Here is a 21,938-nt window from a genome sequence, read left to right as displayed (position 1 = left end):
CCATGAGAGATTTGGTAACTCCACCGTCCTCAAAATGCATTCCAAGAGATCAGTATCAGTATCAAGAATTTTCAAATTCCTGAAAATCCTTTCTAAAACAGCTTTTTCGGTAGCATCAATGCCATATACATCATCCTCATCATGTTCACCATGAACCACCCGAATTCCCCGCACATACCTTATTTCCTGTCCATTGTTAAAAGAAGAAACGCTATTACTGATTCATTCAAGAATCGATCCAAAAGTCAACATGTATAAAGGAATTGAATAACTGAAACTGAACACTTACAGAATATAACAAATTACCAACGATGTTCTTAGTCCGACGCCAAAGTCGACGCGGAGACGCAGACTCAGCAAATTCTATTCTCAAATCCCTAACGTGGTCATGCATACGTATCATGTTGAAACTGTCCACTTCTATCAAACATTTGTTTTGCAGAGTTTGAAACCCCCTCCTTCCTCTCCAACCTGAGCTGTTCCATATTCCTATGGCCGTCTCTCTGTCTGTTCCTATGAAGTAGCAAGCAATATCTAAGAATATTTGTTTTTCCTCTTTATTAAGTTTATTATAGCTTATTTTAAACGCATTATGAATTTCGTCTGGAAGTATGTGCTCCAGACTCCCCAATTCGTCTTCCCAGTCAGATTTGTCTCTTCCATAAAGAAGTGCCCCAAATACTTTTAAAGAGAGGGGCAATCCCTTACAAGCTTCTAAGAACTGATCTACTAAAGATTCAAATCCTGGCTTTGGATACGGCTGGCTGAAGGCGTAGGAGCAGAAGAGAACTCGTGAGTGTTCTGGGTTAAGCTCTGTTAACCGATAAATTGATGAGTTTTCAACTTTTGAGCTTATGAGAATGTGTTTATCTCTGGATGTAATCAATATTAAGCTATGTGATTGGAGATCACTGATTTGAACTGGCAAAAGTGCATCTACTTGATTCACATCATCTATATCATCTAATACCACTAAGGCGTTACAAAATTTGAGAGGTTCTTTGAGCATCTCTGTACCTTTATCAACACTGTTTACTGGCTCATCTTTTGACGTCAAGCTTCTAAACAGTTCTCTCTGCATCAAATTCAATGTCCCTTTAGCCACATTATCTTTGACGTCATGCAAAAAACAGGATCTGTGATAATCTGATTTCCTCCTATTGTAGAATTCTTTAGCCAAAGTGGTCTTTCCAATGCCACCTAAACCCCAGATCCCCAAGATCTGAGATCTCCTACTCTGTTGTTGCTGCAATCTGACTGTATCTTCAAAATCTTTCAGTTTCTCATCTAAACCTGTTGGAAACTTAGCGACGTGCAAATCTGGCTTTTGCTTTTTCAGTATCTCCAATAGACATTTAGCCACGTTATCTAGCAGCTCCACTTCCACCTCCTCGCTATTTATTCAGAAAAACATAAATAGAATTGTGAGAAACCGACGTTTATTTCTATTTATTAAACATAAAATACTACCAGATCTAAAGCGAAGTTTGAGTTCTTACCCAATATTGCACGCCTCCAGCTCAAAACCGCTGATGTCTGCGACCTGAGAAAGTGCATTTCTCCAATTTTCAATGAGGGTGGATTCATATCGCGGCTTCTCCTCCTGGGTTTGAGGGTCTAAAGTTTTCTTATTTGCCAGGTTTTGTAGGTCTTGAGCATATTTACCGCGCGTCCACCGAACCTCAGAGGGCGGGACACCGTAAAATACAGGGATGATAGGAAACCCTGTTTCCAACATCTGTAGGAGCTCATCTAAGCACCAATTTGATTCAGCATATCCACGGGAGAAAATCGCCACATGGACAGAGGCGGTGCTGATAGCTTGCTTTATTTGAGAGGGAAAATTGTATCCCTGTTGCATCTCCTCCTGATCCAGAAAGGCACTCACCCCGTTTGAGAGAAGGCGAACGTAGAGAGACCTGGCGAAGGTTTTCTTCGTATCGGGACCTCGGTGGTTTATAAACACTTCGTACCACTGATTGTTGCTCGAATGAGGAGCTATGGAGGCAGAGGCAGCGATGGAAGACGATTCAGCCATTGCAAAATCGAAAACAGAAGTAAAAATAGTAAGGGGTTGTCGATGCTATGGACGCAATTTGCAGAGCAGGAAATAAGTCATAGTTTCAGAAGCGTTGTGAGGATTGACCTTAACCCTACCACTCGACTATATGCGGAGTGATTCCCTTTCTATTCTTTATAATTCACAACCCACAAGTCCCATATCGACCAACAAATTATATTTACCTAAACCATACGCTGACCGTCAACGACTCCTGGCCAATCTATTTGGCTGTATAGGCCAAGCACCATTTGACCTTCCAATGCGATGCTAACCCGCCGTACAGACTTCATTTCTATTACTTTTTTATTTATTTTGATTTTTACATACTTTTAATAAAAAAGTCGTCTAACAAGGAATTGCCCGGAGGTAGTGTTTTAATTATGTTTTTGATGATAGAAATAGATTCAACACCATTAAAAATGTGTAAGACAACTGAAATTTTAAAGTTTAACAACTATAATTTACTAAAATTTCCATAACTTTCCGGGCAACTTTCTAATAATTCCTTTGCCTCCTTATACTACTCGTTTTAGTAATAGTAAACAAAGGGACGGTCGTTATCAAAAAATTATCATCGAATTATAGTAATAATAAAATTCATTATTTTATGGGTTGGAATTAAATTTTAGGTTATACTATAACAAACATTTTAACATAAATTAACTGTGTAAAAATATTTTAATAAAGACTTATATGCAAAGCAAATACGGCTGTTTGAGCATAGTCTTGCTTCTGAATGGACGGTGGTGGAATTCTGGTCCGCGTGCATGCTGCGTCTTTTTCTTTTCACTGTCACGTTGCGTGTATGGGGCGGCAGCACAATTGATGGCTAGGCAAGAGTCAAGCTTGGGGCGGCAGCACAATTGATGGCTAGGCAAAGAGTCAAGCTTGGGGCGGCGGCACAATTGATGGCCGTCACTACCACTTTGAACGTAAAGAGGCGTAATGGAAATTTCGGCAGGATTTTGAAAAAAATACTGCCAGAATATTTTGGAAATTTAGTTTAGAGTTATTAAATTTTAAAATTTTGGATGTTTTAATAATTTTCGTTTTTAATGGTGTTAAATTTTAGGTTTTTTAGGTGTTAATTTATTTTATTATTTAAAATAGAATTTAAATATTTCTATTATCAAAATTTTAAAAAAAAATCAATAACTGGCCAAACCAAAATTGACACCTTAGTAAACAATAACCAGATAAAACGCATCGAAACTTGACTCAAAAGGCGAAGTGCCCCCTGACGGGCCTGTGGGACAATAAACGAGAACCAATTACTCCAGAAAAAAACAAAGGTGTCCATATCGGTGAGTGGTGGGAGAATAAACATGGGCCTAAAAATTGACACCTTAGTAAACAATAACTAGATAAAACGCATCGAAACTTGACTCGAAAGGCGCAGTGGCCCCGTGACTCTGGCCTGTGGGACAATAAACTAGAACCAATTACTCCCCCACCCAAAAAAAAGAAAGAAAGACAAACAAAAAACAAAGGTGTCCATATTGGTGAGTGGTGGGACAATAAACATGGACCAGCTACTCCAAAATGTAAAAGTGTCCATTCAACTTCTTCTTTTTTTGTGGGGCGAGTACAGCGGTGTGACCAGTGGTAGGGAATACATCGGGGAGCCATATACTCCCAAGTCCCAACTAGCAATGCAATAGTGTATACAACTGTTTGAGCGATTTGTGTGATACTTGGTGGGAACATAAAAGTAAAGCGTAGTCTATATTTCCTTGAAAATTTCATGAATTTTATCCCAATTTGGTTAAATTTTTTAGAAATTGGAGTTATAGCTTTTCAATTTCAAGAAATTGGATATACATTATTAAGTTTTAAGATTTAAAATGTTTTAGAAATTTTTAATGATATTAAACACATTCTTACTATTAATTTTTTTAATAAAAATAACGGCATCCCAATTACTTTTAGCCATACCAACAAAATTAACATGAAGTAAAATAACCGGATCCCAATTACTATGAGCCATCCCAACAAAATTAACATGAAGTTAAAAAAAAGCTTAAATGTAAACGCACTCTTACTATTATTTTTTTTAATAAAAATAACCAAATCCCAGCTATTTTTAGCCATCCCGACAAATTTAACGTGAGTAGAGAACTCCTCAAAAGTAAACTGAATACTACAAATGGGAGTGGGCCCCATTCAAATGTTTTTTTTTCTCAAGGGGAGGGCAAGAGCTAACCAGCTTGCCATAGGGCATTAAATGTCCGCTTAGCTGCAAGCTCGATAGCCCGATAACACACCCGCTTATTTTTTATTTATCTACTCACCCCGTGGGTGTGTTATCGGGTTATCGAGCTTGCAGCTAAACGGGCATTTAATGCCTTATGGCAAGCTAGTTAGCTCTTGCCGAGGGGGAGTACCGCTGATTGAGCCTCTTGTCCGGGTTTCTAATCTAGACTCTGACCATCTTGGCTTTCGAATGGACGGTGGTGGAATTATAGTCCGTGTGCAGTTTTTACTTTTTCTTTTGGGAATTGTTTTTAGTGATTTTTTGGATTTTCCAGTGTCGGAATCTAGTGGAAAAATTTGAGGTGAAATATTTATTTGTGTTATTTAAATTAGTTTTTTTTAGTATATATGGATTCAACGCCTTGGAAAACTCATAGGGCACTTCAATTGCACAAGATTACCCATCAAACTTGTGATTTCAATAAATTCCTGCCAGATTTTTGAAAAAATTGACCGCTAAAAAGTCACACCAACTCCCTTCTTTTTATTTTTTATTTAGCGACACACAAAGACAACAATTTTTAAAAACAAATCGTTAAACCAATGATTGGGTTAATGAATAGCAACATCAGCAACATCAAAATGTCCATCCATCACCATGGTTTCTCCAGCAAGTTTCACGGCTCGACTCCGGCAGCGTCATTATTGCAATTTGATTTACACTGCACCGGTAGAACTTGGCAACCAATAAATTCTATCCTATTGGGTATTTAATATCTTTAAAACAGTGTTTGACCGTACTGGGTGCCATGCTGACCATTCCCACTATACATAAAACCATGCTATGCATTCGGAGATGCGACGAGCCGAGCATGCATAGTACTCAGTGTTTTCTGATGGTTCCATTTTTCGGAGCAGGTAGACCCTGTAAATATGGATGACAGACACATTTGAATTTATATTTACCGCTCAAAATTTGAAATTATATTTACCGCTTAACCAATATTTTCTTGCAGGTGCTGCTTATTCGTTTCCTTTACGCATCAGGTCGAGCCGTGAGACGTCGACAGGAAAAGTTTGCTGAGATTGAAAATGGCACACTGGAACTGGCCGGAAAAAAAAAATTGGTGCTCAGATTCAGAGTCCTGAGGTCGGATAACAATTGAATTTTACTCTGCTAAGTTCCTTGTTGGAGAGATCAGGGAGAGCAATGCATGTCAGCGCTGCTACTGCCATGGCCAAAGTTAGCGGGGTTGTCCACGGAGCAGAAGGTCTATGCAGGTTATTGCCTCTACAAACAAACTTCGGAAGATCAGTTCATGAGACGTCACAAGCTAATTCCCAAATTCAATATAGGATCATCTTGAAAAGAACTGCTGTTAAAGCTGCCAGATCTAGTGACAACCAATTTGGCTCAGGTACTTTGATCAGATCATCTGGAATTTTCCACTTTTCATAAATAAATATCTAACTAAGCATTACTTCTATGTCTAGCCGTATGTGGGTATGAAATCCAGATTATAGTTTAATGTTTATTTTCAAAAACACTTCCATTGCAGGTGATCGAAGTAGAGTGGACGTGGAGAAAATGGATTCAGGAGTTGACACTGTAAGAAACAAATTACTTGCCTCCACAGCACTGGATGAAGTGAGAGGAGTGGTCCATTATGGTTGCAGAACATGTTGATTAACACCAGACCCGTCTTTGCCATCGTTGCTTTGGCTTTGATATTGAGCCTCCTTGTATTTCTGTTGCTTCTCCTCTTTCTAGTCCTTCGAGTATCAGCGCCTTTGATCGCATTGGCTTTGGAGTTTGTGACCAAATTATTGGATGTGTAACACTGTATATACAAACACGTATATACATCATTCATATGTTTTGTGAACACCTGTTATTGGTATTGATCTAAATTAGCCGGCCACAATGGTTTTGTCTTTGCAAAATACTGCCTATTATGGAAGTTACAGGAATACCGAGAGACTCATGATAGGGCTCGTATTTTTTAATATTATGGAAAAATTTCGGATGGATGACATACAATCTCTGCCTAACGACTGGAGAATATCTTAATTCTGAATTTATAAAAAGATTGAACGATGAAATCAATTGACGATGGATGCACGGTTATAATCTTTGTATATCATTGTACAATCTGTCTGATATATTTTAATACGATGTGGACTAAATCTTTCGGTATATTAGCTGAATTCTGAATTTATAAAGTTTAACGATCAAACCCATTGACGATTGATGCAGGTTTGTAATTTCTACATATCAATGTTATGTGCCTATGCACAATCATGCAATACTTACTATATTTTCCTTTGATAATATTTGTTTTTATTTTCATTTAAAACAATTTCACATGAGATACTTCATTGCTTTTCTATAAACAAAATAGAGACGTAGATAAAGATTTCAACACCATACATACTTTATGCTGTTGAATATTATAAAGATATTTTTGGAGGATAAGGGTACTTCAATTTTGCATTGACACCATTGCCTTAATCCCTTAACACTTGCTATATTGGGTTTTTAAAGTGGAGGAATTGTATAGCATGAAATTTGAAGAGAAAGTTCACATTTCAAATTAAAAGATTAATTATATTTTGGATTTTTAATATTCACAAATTAAAATAAATTATTATTTTCATCTAAAAGAGAAAATAACTTAAAATTTTATGTATATTTCACACATCACAATTTTTGTTGTATTAAGTTGTGAAGATCTACAAATCTTCCTTAAAATATGAACCTTAAGTACATTTCAAGGATCTTTAAAATATAAAATTTAAGTGCATTTCATGGAGTGTATATAGATGACATTGGTTCACCTGTATTACAATTCATATAGAAATCATATATATTTACTTAACCTCTACACATGAATCAAATGGGGAGAATTTCATTGGATCATTTACTTATAATATATATAGGAACCAAATGGAGGAAATTCAGTAGAATCATTTACCTTTTCATTTAATATGGATATCATTTTTCAATACAATGAAATTATTTTTCTTTCTTACAAGACTCAATTATTCACATAAGAGTTAAAAAAAATAAAAATAAAGATAGAGTATTATTTTATAGATATCATTGTAATTTCCAATAAATAAAAAAAACAACTATTTAAAACCAAACCAACAACAACAAAATTTTCCATAAAATAAATATAACTTACAAGAATATTTTTTCATAAGAATTATGGAGTCAATGATTAGTGCACACGTGCATTCCTATGCATGACACCATTTGTAAAAGAATATAGAACTGACATTATTTTTAATCAACAAAAAATGAATGAACACTGAAAATGGGATAATAAGGAATCATAGCTCGATTTAATCAATTTTAATCTCAAGTGTTTGTTGTCATGTCTTCAAAATAAATAGGCATAAACAAAACATGGAATCATAGCTGGATTTAATCAATTTTAATCTCAAGTGTTTGTTGTCATGTCTTCAAAATAAATAGGCATAAACAAAACATGGAATCATAGCTCGATTTAATCAATTTTAATCTCAAGTGTTTGTTGTCATGTCTTCAAAATAAATAGGCATAAACAAAACATGTTGGTGATATTCATAAATGCAAGAAAGCTAAGAAAGTAGTAAATGCAATCAAAGAGTAGGATGTAAGACAATTTGCATTTTTAAATCCAAACACTAAGAGGCTAAGGTGTTGATTCAAATTGAAATTGTTTTTATCTACGAATAACAAAAGATTTCACCACAACCAAAGTTTTGATCTTCATTTCCCATTACTAAGACACAACTGTAATAAATTATCAAGATGTGGAGTGAAATTGTTAGAATTCAAATTTCTAATTGTTTATATATATAATACAAAAATAACAACGGGTAAAACATATTATAAAGTAAATTTTATGGGTCAAGTGAAAAAATTAGAAATGGTTTTCTTTGCAAATTTGATAAGCAACTTTTTATTTTAATTTGATTTATATGGGAAAAATTGTATACGGTTGTATACCCCTCTATCAAAGGCTAAAGGGTTCTTAGAGGGTAATGATGAATTCAAATTTGAACCCTATATACATACAAACTCGAGTTTAACTAAAATCCGTTGCTAGTGAGATAAACTAGAATTACTCTAAAGGGGAAAAAATTGTGCAGAGGAGTTTAGAATCTAGAAATATTTATGGTTGAGGTATTGAAGTATCTCAAGGTTGAGCACAAAAGAAATTATACATTTTCCTCATACTAGCCTATTGAATGTGTGTCTCGGTGCAATAAAACAATACATGTCAACTAAAGGTTGAACACCCAAAGAATTACACATGTAGCTCATAATAAAATTAATTGTAATTTATTTCTTATTTGTAATTATTTTCTTTCTAAGTACAAGTTTTTTCATTATTTCTAATAACTATAATAAATTGAAATATGTCTTGGTCTTCCAGTAGGGAAACTAGGCCAGGCATAAAATTTCATTTTCTTTAAGAGCCACACAAAATTTTTGGTAATAGTGTACCAAAAAGCCAAAAACTTTGTTTGAAATAAGTGGCCTCTAGGGTTATACTCAAGCAAAAAAACAAAGTAACTAGGACTTGATAGTAAATAACCAGAGAACATAGTTAACATTCAATATTTTCTAGAGCATGAGGCTTCCACATGGATAGGATCCCCATAATCTCTTGGAGAACAATCTAGAGCAGGGGCAAGTCAAGGCAACCTTTAATTTTCTCTAGTCTTTGGTCCATCGAGTGCACTAACACCTATAATTCATTCAATTAAAGAAGCATCTCTTCTTTGGAAGTGTTCCTATCCACCAACACATACCTGAACAACAACTTGAGGTGTTAGTAAAGAATAACTATAATGATTGAGGTGACCCCAAGAGTGGCCTATGTTTGGAACTTGTCTTGCTACTTTGGCAAGCACCTTAGAGTTAGTAATGCATGTTTTCTCATGTGAAATGTCACAATCAACATGGGAAATTTCTTCTTGAAGGCTTGCATTATTAAAAAAAAAATGTATTATATTGTTTAATTTTTTTTGAAAGTTTGGTAGTGGTGAGGCTATATCGTGGTCATATCCAAGAATAACATTCGAATAGAGTGGGGAATTGAATCATTGTCTTAAACATCTAGGAGTACCTTAACAACACAGTCATCACCATCTATCGAAAACCCGTCAACATTTTTATTGTTTATTTTTAAATTAATTTATAATTTTTAATAAAATTTTATTAAATATTTCTTAAATTATCATAAAATATAAATAATACAAAATCTAATTATTAATAATTTTTAGTTAAAAATATTCTTAACTTTATTAAAACTATGTTAAAATATTATTTAAAAAAATCAATTTATTATAATGAAGGATATATATTAAACAACCTAATTATCATATAGATGTGATCATTTAATATTTATGAATAATATATATATAATTATGTTTAAATATAAAATATTGGCGTAATTAACTATTTTATAGTGTAGCTCACACAGTATAGCTTAATTAGTGATCATTCTATTCAAAAGTATTATATAAATTACTATATTATAGGGTCAAAGTCCCTATGGAATAAGCCAAAAAAATAAAAAATAAAAATCATTATTTTAATTTTTATTTTTTTGGTATATTTTCTAATCAATTTTTCTTAAGTATTTGATAGGGATTTATTAGTATAGAAACAAAAATAATTCCTCAAGTAAGAGATCTAAATCTAGAGGAAGATATAATCTCCAGGAAAATTTGTAAAGGTATGTTGGAGATGCAAAAAAGAAGACATAAAGAAAAGGATCTTATGATACTGCTTCTATAGAAGAAAAAACCTTTAGATGAAGTAGGGGATGTGTACTTTCTCTTTTCAAGCACACATGTAGATCTTGAGGCATGGTTGGTTAACTCAATTGAATCTTCTCATATGACTCGTCACAAGGAGTGGTTTGTGCGTATGAAAGGTACGTTGGAAATGACATTTTCCTAGGAGATTTATCGACAACCAAAACCATAAGACGAGGAAAATTCACATTGAATCTCACGGGTGGAAGGATTAAAACACTCTTTGGTGTTCTACACATCAAAGTATTGACCATATATTTGATTTCAATCATCAAGATGAGTGATGTAGGTGTAAAAACAATGTTTGAAAATAAAATGTATAGAATAGTTCAAGGAGCAATGGTATTACCAAGAGGAGTTAAGCTTTGAACTCTATGTAAGATATTGAGAAGGACTATTAGTGATGGGTGCAACAATCCCTTTGTTCGTCATAATGGAACTGAAGAAGGAAAAAATCCTATAGTGTTTAGAAATAAGACTATGCTATGGAATAAAAAACTAGGACATATCAGAAAGAAGAGCGTACAAGCATTACATGGTAAAGGTATGGTAGAATGTATGTATAATTACTCTCTATATTTTGATTTATATGAGAATTTCCTATACAAGAAACATAATTAGGTAATTATATCCTCTAGTAGTATGGCGAAAAAATAAATATTGTAGTGGATGCATAATTATGTGTTTGGAAATGTGTTGGTTCAATCACTATGAAACTATATGCATTATGTCTCATTTAAAGATGAATTCTCAACAAATACGTAAATTTATTTTGTCAGGAATAAATCTGAAGTGTTTGACAAATTTAAAACTTTAAGGCTCTTGTGGATAATTAGACAAAAAGGAAACTAAAGGCAATGAGGATGGATAACAATGGAGAATTATTTGGGAATGAATTTGAGGAGTTCTAAAAGAAGTGTGATATAACAACACATAAGACTACTCCATATACACCTTATCACAAGAAGAAAATCTGTTTTGGGCCACAAATCTAAGAAGCAAACTTTAGTGAATATTAAAGGATCCGTGGGTGATCTCTAGTGATTGTTGAGGGTCGTGTTTGATCTGTGGAGGAGGCAAAAACTTGAGGGATAATTTTGGGTCTATTTGTGTATAGATTTGGTGGCATTTCTTATTTTGAGGGGTTGAGATACTCTATGTGCAATCCAAGGTAATTTTTGGCAAATTGGTATGATATTTGTGTGTGGGCATATCTCTAAAAGGAGTTGCAGTCTTGTACAATAGTTAGATAGGAGGGTCATAGCCTTGTACCTCAGTTAGAAGGTGGTCAAAAGGCCTAAACAATGGATGGAAGGACCTTAGATAGAAAAATATGGCAGTAATAGCACAAGGGAGAAAGTTCACAGTATTTAGGAGGTTGTTAAAGCATTTTGGAGAGGGATAATAGGTTGTTGGAAGCCCTAAATAGGAGCAGAGGCTATAGCAGAGAGACACCAACCCTAAGGTATGTATTGATGATATGTTTAAGGATGATTTGTTACTAGAGGACAGAGTCTAGATTGGGCATTTGTATTGGATGCTCATATATTATTGGAGGGCAATGTGAGAGTGGACCAAGTGTGGCCTAGAGTAGCACCTTGATTGACTGAGGTGGCTGCTAGAAGAAGTAGAATTGGAGTAGCATAAGAATCAACTTATGGAGGGTTGTAGAGGGTTGCTTCAATCCCTAATGAACAATTCTCTTGAAGGACTAATATATTATTAGAAGTGGCAAAAGAAGAGATCACAAATTTGATCAGTTAGGCGCAGTTTGTAGCCCTAGATTTGTCTTGTGGAGAAGGACATCTACAACAAAAGTTGGTCAGTTCTCCATGCCCTATGTTCATTTCTAGAGAAGTACATTCGGTAGTGATAGAGGGAAGTCCCCCAGTGCTAAGTGTGTCTTCATCGGGCAACACAAAAAGGCACTAGTGGGAAGAAATTCCGAAAATAACTTAGGAGTAGCAGTGAGAAGTTGAGAGTTGTTCTCAAATGGAGTTGTGAACAACTCGAGAGGAGTATCAATGTGTTGATGCATTGAAGGATTAAAAATCAAGTAGAGAGCATTTGGTGTTGAGTTCATTGACCTAATGGAGTTGGTTCATTGATAGAAGCAGATTAGAGTTGTTGCAGATCGAGATTTAAAGGACTAAGAAGATGTGTACAAGGTATGAATAAGGGAGTTGTGAGGAGTTGTACATTAGCTAGACAGTCATAGTACTTTGTAAGGGTAGATTGGTTGTCAAAGGACTAACACCAAGCCCTAGTTGTTGTTTTCTTATATCAGTGGATGTATGAGGGCAATTATCACTGGCACATGAACCATAGACTATTGTATTATTAGTTTGTTAATATAACAAAGTTGGATTGTAAAAATTTGTAAAAAGTTGTCTATATTTGTCCATGTGTTGATTTACTATTGTATATTATTATACTATGCAAAGTAGCCTTGTTGTGATACTTGGATTGGTAACATCAATGATTTAAGATTCTATCCTAGACTCTAGTATCACATAAAAACAACATAGTATCAGAGTGACTTTGAAGAGCCAGTGAATTAGAGTGTGCATTGTGAAGCAGCTCAAAGGGAGCTATATTATCTAAAGCATCGAGCAAAGGGTTCAAATGAAGTCATGGAGATGTGGTCTTGAATAGCATGGAAGTGAGATTGACTGGGAGTTTTGGTGGATTAGTGGAGAACCTGGTGAAAAACAATTTTTTGTAGGGTAGGTGGTTGATCATGAACTTCCTCTGACTTTCCATGGATTTTTGGGAAAGCTCGAGGATTTATTTGACATGGATGATATTGGTTTGATCGAGATTGCTTCATGTGATGGAATGGAGATTGGCAGACTAGTTTCTTCATTAGATCGTGATGTTGCATATCTGAGAGTGGAGGGTGTGCACAAGTGGTGTTTGATCCAGGAGGATGAGTGCTAGTAGGATTGAGTTGGGTTGATGATGGAACATGTTCCACCGCAACTTAGACTGGCCTTGTAAGACAAGAGGTTAGTAGTAGATTAAGTCATTGGAGACCGTGTAAACTTAGAGGGAGCCTCGCTTTAGAGGGAGTAGCCCTATGGAATTGTTTAGGTCTTCAGGTTAAGATGAGATGATGTAAAGGAACTATCGATATTACAAGGTTAATTCTACAAAGTATATTGCAGTGATGGATGCCATATGGGCTAGTGTCGTTGGTGATGAAGTTCATGGAGACTTCCTAGTGTTGGAGGTACCTCCCTCGCTAAGACGAAGTGTTGATATTTGTAGCTTGAGAGGTACTCCAAAAGCTAGGATAGTGGGTTTTGGAAGAACTAGCACATAGAAGTGACTTGTGGATAAAGAACCCAAGTCTGTGGGCTTTGTACCCAAGCTTGTGGGTGTGAAACCACCAAGAGAAACCATGGTTTGACACAAGGAGGTGAAGGGGCAGCCATAGAGGAGCTAGAGGCCACTTCAAGCACTTAAAAAGGACATATCAAAATGGAGTTTTGAATTTTTATATGTGATTGTGGGTTAATTTGTCAAGGAGAGCAAGTTGGCTAGGGATAGATTAGCCCTCTTGATAATTCATTGGGAGCCACATGTTCACGGCGCTCCTAACAAAACTGTAAAGATTTAAAATATTAGTATATACAAAGACCTCATTAAAGAGAAGAAGCAGTCATATATTAATAAGAGACAAGAGCATCTTATTCACCTTTCTAAAGTTGCACCCAAAAAAATTTGGCGGATGGTGCTTGTTCGTATATCTAAAGATAATCATTCGATCCCCTTAGAAAAGTGGGACATATTTCTTAAGACATTGTTTGACTCCCGGACACCATAGGCAACATCGTTAACCCTCCTATTAAGGAAGATATCTTTTCTCATGAGGACTCAAGAAAAGTAGGACATCTATCTTAAGACGTTGTATGATTCCCCGGACACCATGGGAAACATTGCTATCACTCCTATTAAGGAAGATATCTTTTCTCTTGAGGACGTTGAGTCTGGGATTAATAATCTTGCTAGGGGGAAGCTAAAGACATTTAAGGATACCAAGATGAGATCTTAAAGTTTGTAAGATCTATCCTCATTCCTCATCTCCACAAGCTTCTCAATTTGGTTGTAAAGCATGGCTTCCCTAAACCTTGGACATAAAGCCTTATTGTGCCTATCTTTAAAAATGGGGACAAAACCTTTCTCACTAATTACATGACCATTATGATTAGCCACATAATAGCTTAGATTTATGGTCTCATTTTGGAAAAGAAAATTAGTCATTGGCTTGAAAGGAACAGTAAAAGAGCTAAAGGGAAAGCTGGGTTTAGGAGATACCACTCGACTATAGACCACCTCGTCACTCAGGATCATTGCCGAGGAATGTTGCAATAGTAAAGCTGATATATTTTGTTACTTTGTGGACTTTAGAAAATCCTTCGACATTGTTCCTCAATATAAGATTTGGAAAAGACTTGATGAGATCATAATTATTCCTCCTAAGTTGAAGATTGTTATGATTCGCCTCTACGAGATGGTTGTTGCCAATATTAAAATCACCGAAGGGTGGTATAAAGATATTAAAAGAAATATCTGGGTTAAGCAAGGGTGCCCCCTTTCCCTACCCTTTTTTTTATTCACATCGATAGGTTAGAGGAGTGTTTGGAAATCGAGGGGTGCAAAGGAACTAAGCTTGCTAGTATTACCATCACTCTTCTCCTCTACGCCGATGATATCGTTCTTCTTGCTAGAAGCCATTAGGAACTAAAAAATAAACTTGAGACTCTTCATTACTATTTCTCTAAGATGGCTATGATAGTTAATACTAACTCTATTATATTACAATCATATGCAATGTTTAAAAGAAGGTGGTTTTATACGACCCAGAAAAATTGAGGAATAGTTGAATTCATCCAAGTGCAGAGCTAACCAAATCCAAAATGAAGATTGTGTGCCTGATGAAAAGAGTAACAAAAATTATTAGGTTCGTAGCCAAAATAAGAATACTTGTGATATTTGGTACAATGTCATATATAAAGATTCCAATCTACACTTCTGTAATTGCAAGTGGGCCCTAAATGGAAATGTCTGTAAACATGTATTGAAAGTTGAGATGTTGGTGAGTAACATTAGTTTGGGTGAAAATGTATTGCCTAATGTCACTAATCCTACTACAGAAATTCCTAGAATTTTATTTGATTTGAATGAATCACCTATATTGGGCCCAAAAATCCAAACAGAGCTTCTACCATGCTTTGATTCTCCTCCCAATCTAAATTATCATAATGAAACAAGCATTGATGATTTAGATAATTTCTCATATAATGTTGAATCAACCAATGTACGACTAGATAGTGCATTATTTGAATATGATGAGATGAAACGTGTTAACTCATCAACTCATGAGAAATTGAGATCCATAATACCTACAAATTTGGAACAGTAATATGCATTAAACAACTTGGTAGCAAAGCATGTCAAGAATACAATAGAATGTTTTTCAATACTATAACTCCATCCAAGATCACTACCAAGAGAAAACATAGTTTCTAGAGCCCAGTGAATAAGAAAAGGCGTTGTGGTCGTAAGTCAAAAGCAGGGAAAGCTAAACTACAATTTGAAAGGGTTAGATGAGTTCGTGCAAAAAAAAAGAGCATGAATGAACAACTGGAGTTATCTTCTCAACAACAAAGAAATGTGGACCACATGCCTGAGTTAGTGCAACATTCTATTATACACAAAAATGGTTCTTTTAACTTATAGGTCCTTTGGTACTAATTTTCTTTTAATTTTATAAATATTCCCCCCCTTTACAATTAGTTTTATATATTTATTTTATTATAAGGTCCTTTACATAACTAATTTTCCAATTAAATTCTAATCAACTTATACTTTTTGTATTTTTCTAACTAACCTAGCATCCTTTTGATATTATTTTATTTTATTCTGATATTATAATGCCCTTTATATAACTACTTAACTTATAATAATTCTTTTAAGTAAAATTATTTTATATTTATTCAATTTATTCATATATTATAAGGTCCTTTATTTAACTAGATTTCCTTTAAATACTAATTAACTTAATTTTTTTTATAATTTTTAACTAAATACCCATTAGAATTTTATATATTTATCCCAGAGATTACTTATTAAATTAATAAAATAATTTTGACCCCGGTCCTAGAGTCAAACTAGCCGTTGGTCAAGTTAGCCGTTGGAGGCTCTCCTCAGACTATTTAACTTGCTACGCTGGATCTGTTTCTTCAACCTGTCCCGACGATGAACCACACTAGTTGGTTCGAAACGCGTCGACAAATGATATTCCATGTGATTTTCGCCGAAAAATCTCTCACAAACTTGATATGGATCACAGAAGCCTAAACTCTATAAATATGATGTTATGCATTTTTTCATGTGAAATATGGTATACTATCATTTGCAATGCATAGGCATAAACTATATGAACTTTTTTTGTTGTTACAGTTGGCGGGACAACTTGTCAACTCCAATTATTTAATGAGCATGTCGATGAAAGAAACTATATCATTGGGAACACTTCTCTAATCAATACCATCCAAATCCCCCCCCCCGAGGGTGCTTCTGCCTATTGTACAGCCAATGTGGATGTATTATTGGCCACATCCACCACCTTTTTCCTTCATAAATTCTCCCATGCCTATAACCGCCTCCCCAAAACCTTCCCAATTCCCATCCCCACCCTTTAACCATCCACCCTTCTCATTGTTCCAATCATCCACCCTTAACATTATAATTTCCCCGCCTAGGGTGATCCCTCGCCCTAAGGTTATTCCCACTATCGTACAACTAATGGGGATGTCTCATCGCCCAAAACCACTAACTTTTTCCTATTTTTCTTCCACCATGCCTTTATCAATCACCCCAAAACCATGCCTATATCCATCACCAAGTGCTCCACCATCTACTTAGGAAGAGCAATCTTCTCCATTGCCTTAGATCTTCATGGGGAGAATGAGTAGTTGATAAAAAACTTATCATTAATTAACGAAATTGGTTATATGAATTTTGGATTTTACAACTAATTGGTTATTGAATTTTTGCAGCAATACCAATTTGGAAATGCACTTGGGAGTGCCAAGAGTGGCGATGGTGAATTATACACCCAATTTCTAAATCAGTCGTGAGGCCGCTTTTTGATAATGTCATTCATGGGCATGAACTTCCATTACCTATGTTGGGAATGAAGTTCCATTTTGTAGAAAAGAAAAATGTATAGCTAGACAAATTTGGAATACAAATACATGAATTTGAACTTGTGTGTGTGACAATGTCTTCATTGACATTTAAATTCATGATGTGGATTTGATGTTATATTCTATCAATGTTACATTAGTTCTAATGAATGTAGTTAGAATGGATTTATTTGTTTCATTTACAAGTTATCAAGTTTGCAAGTTAAGTTACTTTTATATTTATATCTTACTCAATGTTGCATGCATGAACAAACATATCATTACCAAGGAACTTTGCTTAGTTATAATAATAGATGTATCATGTACATGAAGAGAGCATATATATGGATTTAGATTTATTTTAATTTTTAATTTATGAAAAAGAAAACTAAAGTTGAATTTTTGAAAAAGAAAAGTACACTATACATGCCTTATAAGAAAATCTGCAAAAATAGTTAAATATTTGAGCCTTTACCACTTCAATACTAACATTTAAAGATGAAAACTTTATTGATAAGTGATTTAGATTTGAGCCTCGGAACCTGATGGCTTCAATACAGAATTCTTTCGAGTGGCCTGGCCTATTTTGGGTAAGGATATCTTGGAAGTGGTTGAAGAATCTCGGCTATCTCATAAGGTACATCCCTCTCTGAACTCTACTTTTATAGCCCTGATTCCAAAAACAACTCATTTTGAAGACCCTCAGGGATTCATACCTATTTCTCTATGTAATATCATATATAAAATTATCTCCACCATTATGGTCAATCATCTTAAACCCTTTCTTCCTGCCCTGATTTCTCCTGAGCAAACCGGTTTTGTCCAAGGCCGCCAAATTATGGATGGCATTGTCACTACCCAGGAGGCAATTCACTCTCTCAAGAGCCTTAAATCAAAGGGTATGATGATAAAATTAGACTTATCCAAAGCCTATGATCACCTGAGTTGGTCCTTTTTTATGAACATAGTGAAAGCCTTTAGATTTGACCAACGATGGATCCAATGGATTTCTTCTCTCATTTCCTCCCCAGTATTATCGATCCTCATTAATGGCTCTCCCTCCCACACCTTCAATGCATCCAGAGGCCTCCGTTAAGGTGACCCTATTTCACCCTTCCTCTTCATTCTGGCTGCAGAAGGGCTGGGAAGATATATAAAATCAGTTATTCAAGTTGGCCATTTAAAAGGAATTCATCTATGGGGCAATGATCTTCCCTTATCCCACCAACAATTTGTGGATGATATAATGTTATTATGTCAAGTCTCCCTTCAAGAATCCAAGGCTCTAAAAGCCATACTGCAAGACTTTATGCAAGATTCTGGTACTTGGATCAGTAATGAGAAATCCAATATCTTTTTCTTCAACACCCTGATTCCTTCCCAATCTTTCATGGCCAGGATTTTGGGATTTCGCATTGGCTCCCTTCTGTCCAAATACCTGGGAATTCCCCTAGTGACTAACTTTCTTAGGACTTCCTGTTGGAAAACCATCCTTGAGCGAATCTAATCTCGGCTTCAAAACTGGTCTTTCTGATCCCTAAACATTGTTGGGAGGGTGGTTTTACTAAAGGTTGTGCTACAATCAATCCCAATATGTCAAATTTCGGGTCTTGCTACTCCTAAAACTGCTTGCTCTGATATGACAACTATCTTCAAAAACTTCCTATGGCAAGGGACTCAGGAAGCTCAAAAATGGGCACTCCTTTCATGCAATCAGTTGACTAAAGCTAAAATGGCAAGGGGGTTAGGTCTTCAGGATCCCTTTCTACTAAACCAAGTGATGGGGGGCGGGTGGGTGTGCCACCGCGAGGGGGGACTCTAGTGGTGATGGATTCAAGGTGTAACTGATCTTTGGAAGGTCATCTGGGGCCATAAATATAACATGCCTTCAACTACAGAGACTGAGAATGCAGGGAACTCCAAGAGGATCATGAATTTGGAACTTAGCTTTTGATAATAAAGAGTTAATTTGCAACCATACATTCCGGGAAAGCAGAGATGGGAGGAGTGCTCTATTCTGGCAGATTCGTGGCAACAATGGGAAAAACTATTGAGTCGCCAAGATTTTGCGAAGATCTTCCTTTTCACTAATAAACCCCACAACTTGATGGTTAATAATTTTTGGGACCCGACCCCCAGGAATCAATGGAGATAGTGGAAAACAAAACAAGACTGGAACAACCCTCCTGACTCAAATAAATGGGATGTGTTTGATTCTGAGTTTCACACTAGAAGAATTGCATAGTTAGAAGGACAAAACATTCTCAGGTGGGGCTATAAAACTAAAGTTATGTTCACCATAAAAGAAGCTTACCAACTGGCATCAGAGGAGCATCTGGATCAGTACAATCCACTCTGGAGGAAAATATGGATGGGACAATTTTGGCCGAAAGTAATGTATTTCCTATGGCTAGTGTGCAGTGGCAGGATTCTCACCTAAGACGAATTACAGAAGAGAGAAATCCATGGGCCCTCTTTTTGCAATATGTGTGCCTCTCAGACTGAAACCATAGAGCATCTCCTGAATATATGCCGCTTTGTACTCTGGCTCTAGCAGAATATAAATACTCTTTTTGGTCATCTAGACCGGGATAATACCAGTATCCAATCCACCATTGGGAGTTGGAGGAAAATATCTCTTCTAATCTGATAGTAAATCAAGCTTGGTGTCTATCTCTCGGCTTTCTTTTATGGGCAATACGGAAGGAAAGGAACATAAGGATTTTCAAGGACCAGAAACTGTCACGCTTGGAAATCTGGAAAGGAATACTCCAAAATGTAAGAGAATCTATACTAGTAGAGAAATGGCATTCTGATGATTGGAAGGTCAACCCCCAAGAAGTGCGAATATTTTCTACTCTCAACTTATCCCAACAAATGCTTGCACCTTCATATTGGAACTTAAATTTGCCTCTCAGCGAATCTCCTTCTCACTTCTCATGACCCTTGAGGGTTTTCTCAAGCTAAACTTTGATGGGGCATCCAAAGGTAACCCTAGGGATGCGGGTTTTAGAGGGGTCATCAGGGATTCGTGGGGCCAGGATGTCCAAATATAAGCTTCGGATTGTGGCATGGAAAGTAACAAAGAAGATGAATTCGATGTTGTTAAACATGGTTTAATAATAGCCAAAAGGGAAGGGTTAAGAAAAATGGTGGTGGAAGGCAACTCTTCTCTGGTCATTAATACTATTAAAAATCTTAACCAGGGGTCCCAGTGGGAAAATATTAGTAAAAGTTGGAGGACTGCTCACTTGATCTAGGATATCAGTGAACTTATCCAATATTTCGAATATATCATCCCCTCGCATGTCTCTCGCAATGGAAACAAAGCTACATATTTCTTAGCAAACTAGGGCTATCTTCAGCCGAAAGTGAATATAGATAAGCCTTGGATAAGGGAGATTGGGGAAGAAGGAATGGAACAATTGACTCTGATTTTGAACCAGGACCTGGCTCTTAATCAGAACCCTTGATCGGGGTGTGAGATAGCCGAAGGCCTGCTTGATCTTGATTGATATGACAGAGCTTTTATTGTTTTGGGACGGTGGGTAGTATCCTCACACCCTCACATGTGTATTCACTGTGATAATATGAAGCGTTGCAGATCTTGGCAGATCCACGACGTGAAGGTTGGTAATCCTTGGCACCTATAGGTAGTGGGAGCAAAGGTGATGTTAAGACCATATATCTTGCATATAAACCCAGGTCCTCAGTTTCTTAAGGAGCCTAAGTTTGTAGGTTACAGGTTCGCGACAACGGGAACACGAGAGGAGTACCCTACTGCTACATGTCTCTACTTGAGTTTGGCGTATAAATTCTGGTTTGCCTATGTTGTCTTTACTCTTGGCCTCTATATAGTGGCTTGGGTCATGAGCGCGGGAAAGTGGGAGAAAGGTGAAGAAAGGGGGCCCGACCTTGGTAGATATGGTGAAGTCTCAACCTCACAGTGGAGCCTCGGGTCAAGGTGGAAGAAGTAGAAGACACTAGGAAGATAAAGGAAAAGATGTAGATCCATCTTTCGATCAGATTGAGCAATAGACGACTGCATGACAAAGAACTGAAAAACAGGAGACTACGCGACAGGTGATTGCGAGGTAGGTGACTGCGTGGTAGATGACTACATGGTAGGGGACTGCATGACAGGGGACTGCGTGATGAGGGATAGCGTGCCATGGGACTGCATGACAAGGGATTGCGCGACGGGGGATAGCATGGCATGGGACTGTGTGGAAGATGGGTTGAAAAAAATTATGAGAATCTTCAGGCCACGATCAAGGCTTACTGCAAAAGGACCCCAACACAGGTGAAACAATTGATTGCGAACTAGGAGGCAGAGTTGAATTCGCAAGCTAAGTTGGAACTTCCAGTCGAAGACTGGGGGGAACTAATCACAGACCCTAGGTACACAAGTGACCATCTCACCTTATTCATACAGTCCATTCATCTTTACTGGTTAATGAAGTGCATAGTGGCCAAAGCAATGGCTGCGACCACCAAAGGAGTGGTGCACAATGACATTGAGTCGGGTCTACAAGACATTCAAAATGAGCTCCAACTTATCCAACGTCAATTGCATAACCAGAACGACGCTCTGGGTCGCATCAAGCGACATATCCCATGTCTGCCACAAACTGAATTACCAGGATCAAGTGCTAAAGATCCTGGTCAAG

General features: G+C 36.5%; 1 protein-coding gene across 1 annotated transcript; it reads right to left on the bottom strand.

The window, feature by feature from the left end:
- Positions 1-8: 8 nt before the first annotated feature.
- Positions 9-2,173, bottom strand: LOC149213318 (disease resistance protein Roq1-like). The gene is made up of 3 exons (XM_089391982.1): positions 1,500-2,173; positions 307-1,394; positions 9-186 (listed from the first exon to the last, which is right to left on the bottom strand). Exons 1-3 carry the CDS (start codon positions 2,036-2,038, stop codon positions 146-148), a joined length of 1,668 nt encoding a protein of 555 aa, XP_089248108.1. The 5' UTR covers positions 2,039-2,173; the 3' UTR covers positions 9-145.
- Between the last annotated feature and the right edge of the window lie 19,765 nt (positions 2,174-21,938).

Source organism: Pinus tabuliformis, chromosome 1_1 (genome assembly GCF_031772625.1).
Source record: "Pinus tabuliformis cultivar Carrire ecotype Pingquan chromosome 1_1, CPIR1, whole genome shotgun sequence".
Taxonomy (NCBI): Eukaryota; Viridiplantae; Streptophyta; class Pinopsida; order Pinales; family Pinaceae; genus Pinus; species Pinus tabuliformis.
This window is presented reverse-complemented; position numbering and strand designations above follow the sequence as displayed.

What these genes read in the sequence shown, in the direction of transcription:
- LOC149213318 (XM_089391982.1), bottom strand. Translation starts at nt 2,038, where the DNA reads ATGGCTGAATCGTCTTCCATCGCTGCCTCTGCCTCCATAGCTCCTCAT. An exon ending in CTGGAGGCGTGCAATATTGG is followed by an intron (nt 1,395 to 1,499) that starts GTAAGAACTCAA and finishes CTGAATAAATAG; the next exon opens with CGAGGAGGTGGAAGTGGAGC. An exon ending in TCGGACTAAGAACATCGTTG is followed by an intron (nt 187 to 306) that starts GTAATTTGTTAT and finishes AACAATGGACAG; the next exon opens with GAAATAAGGTATGTGCGGGG.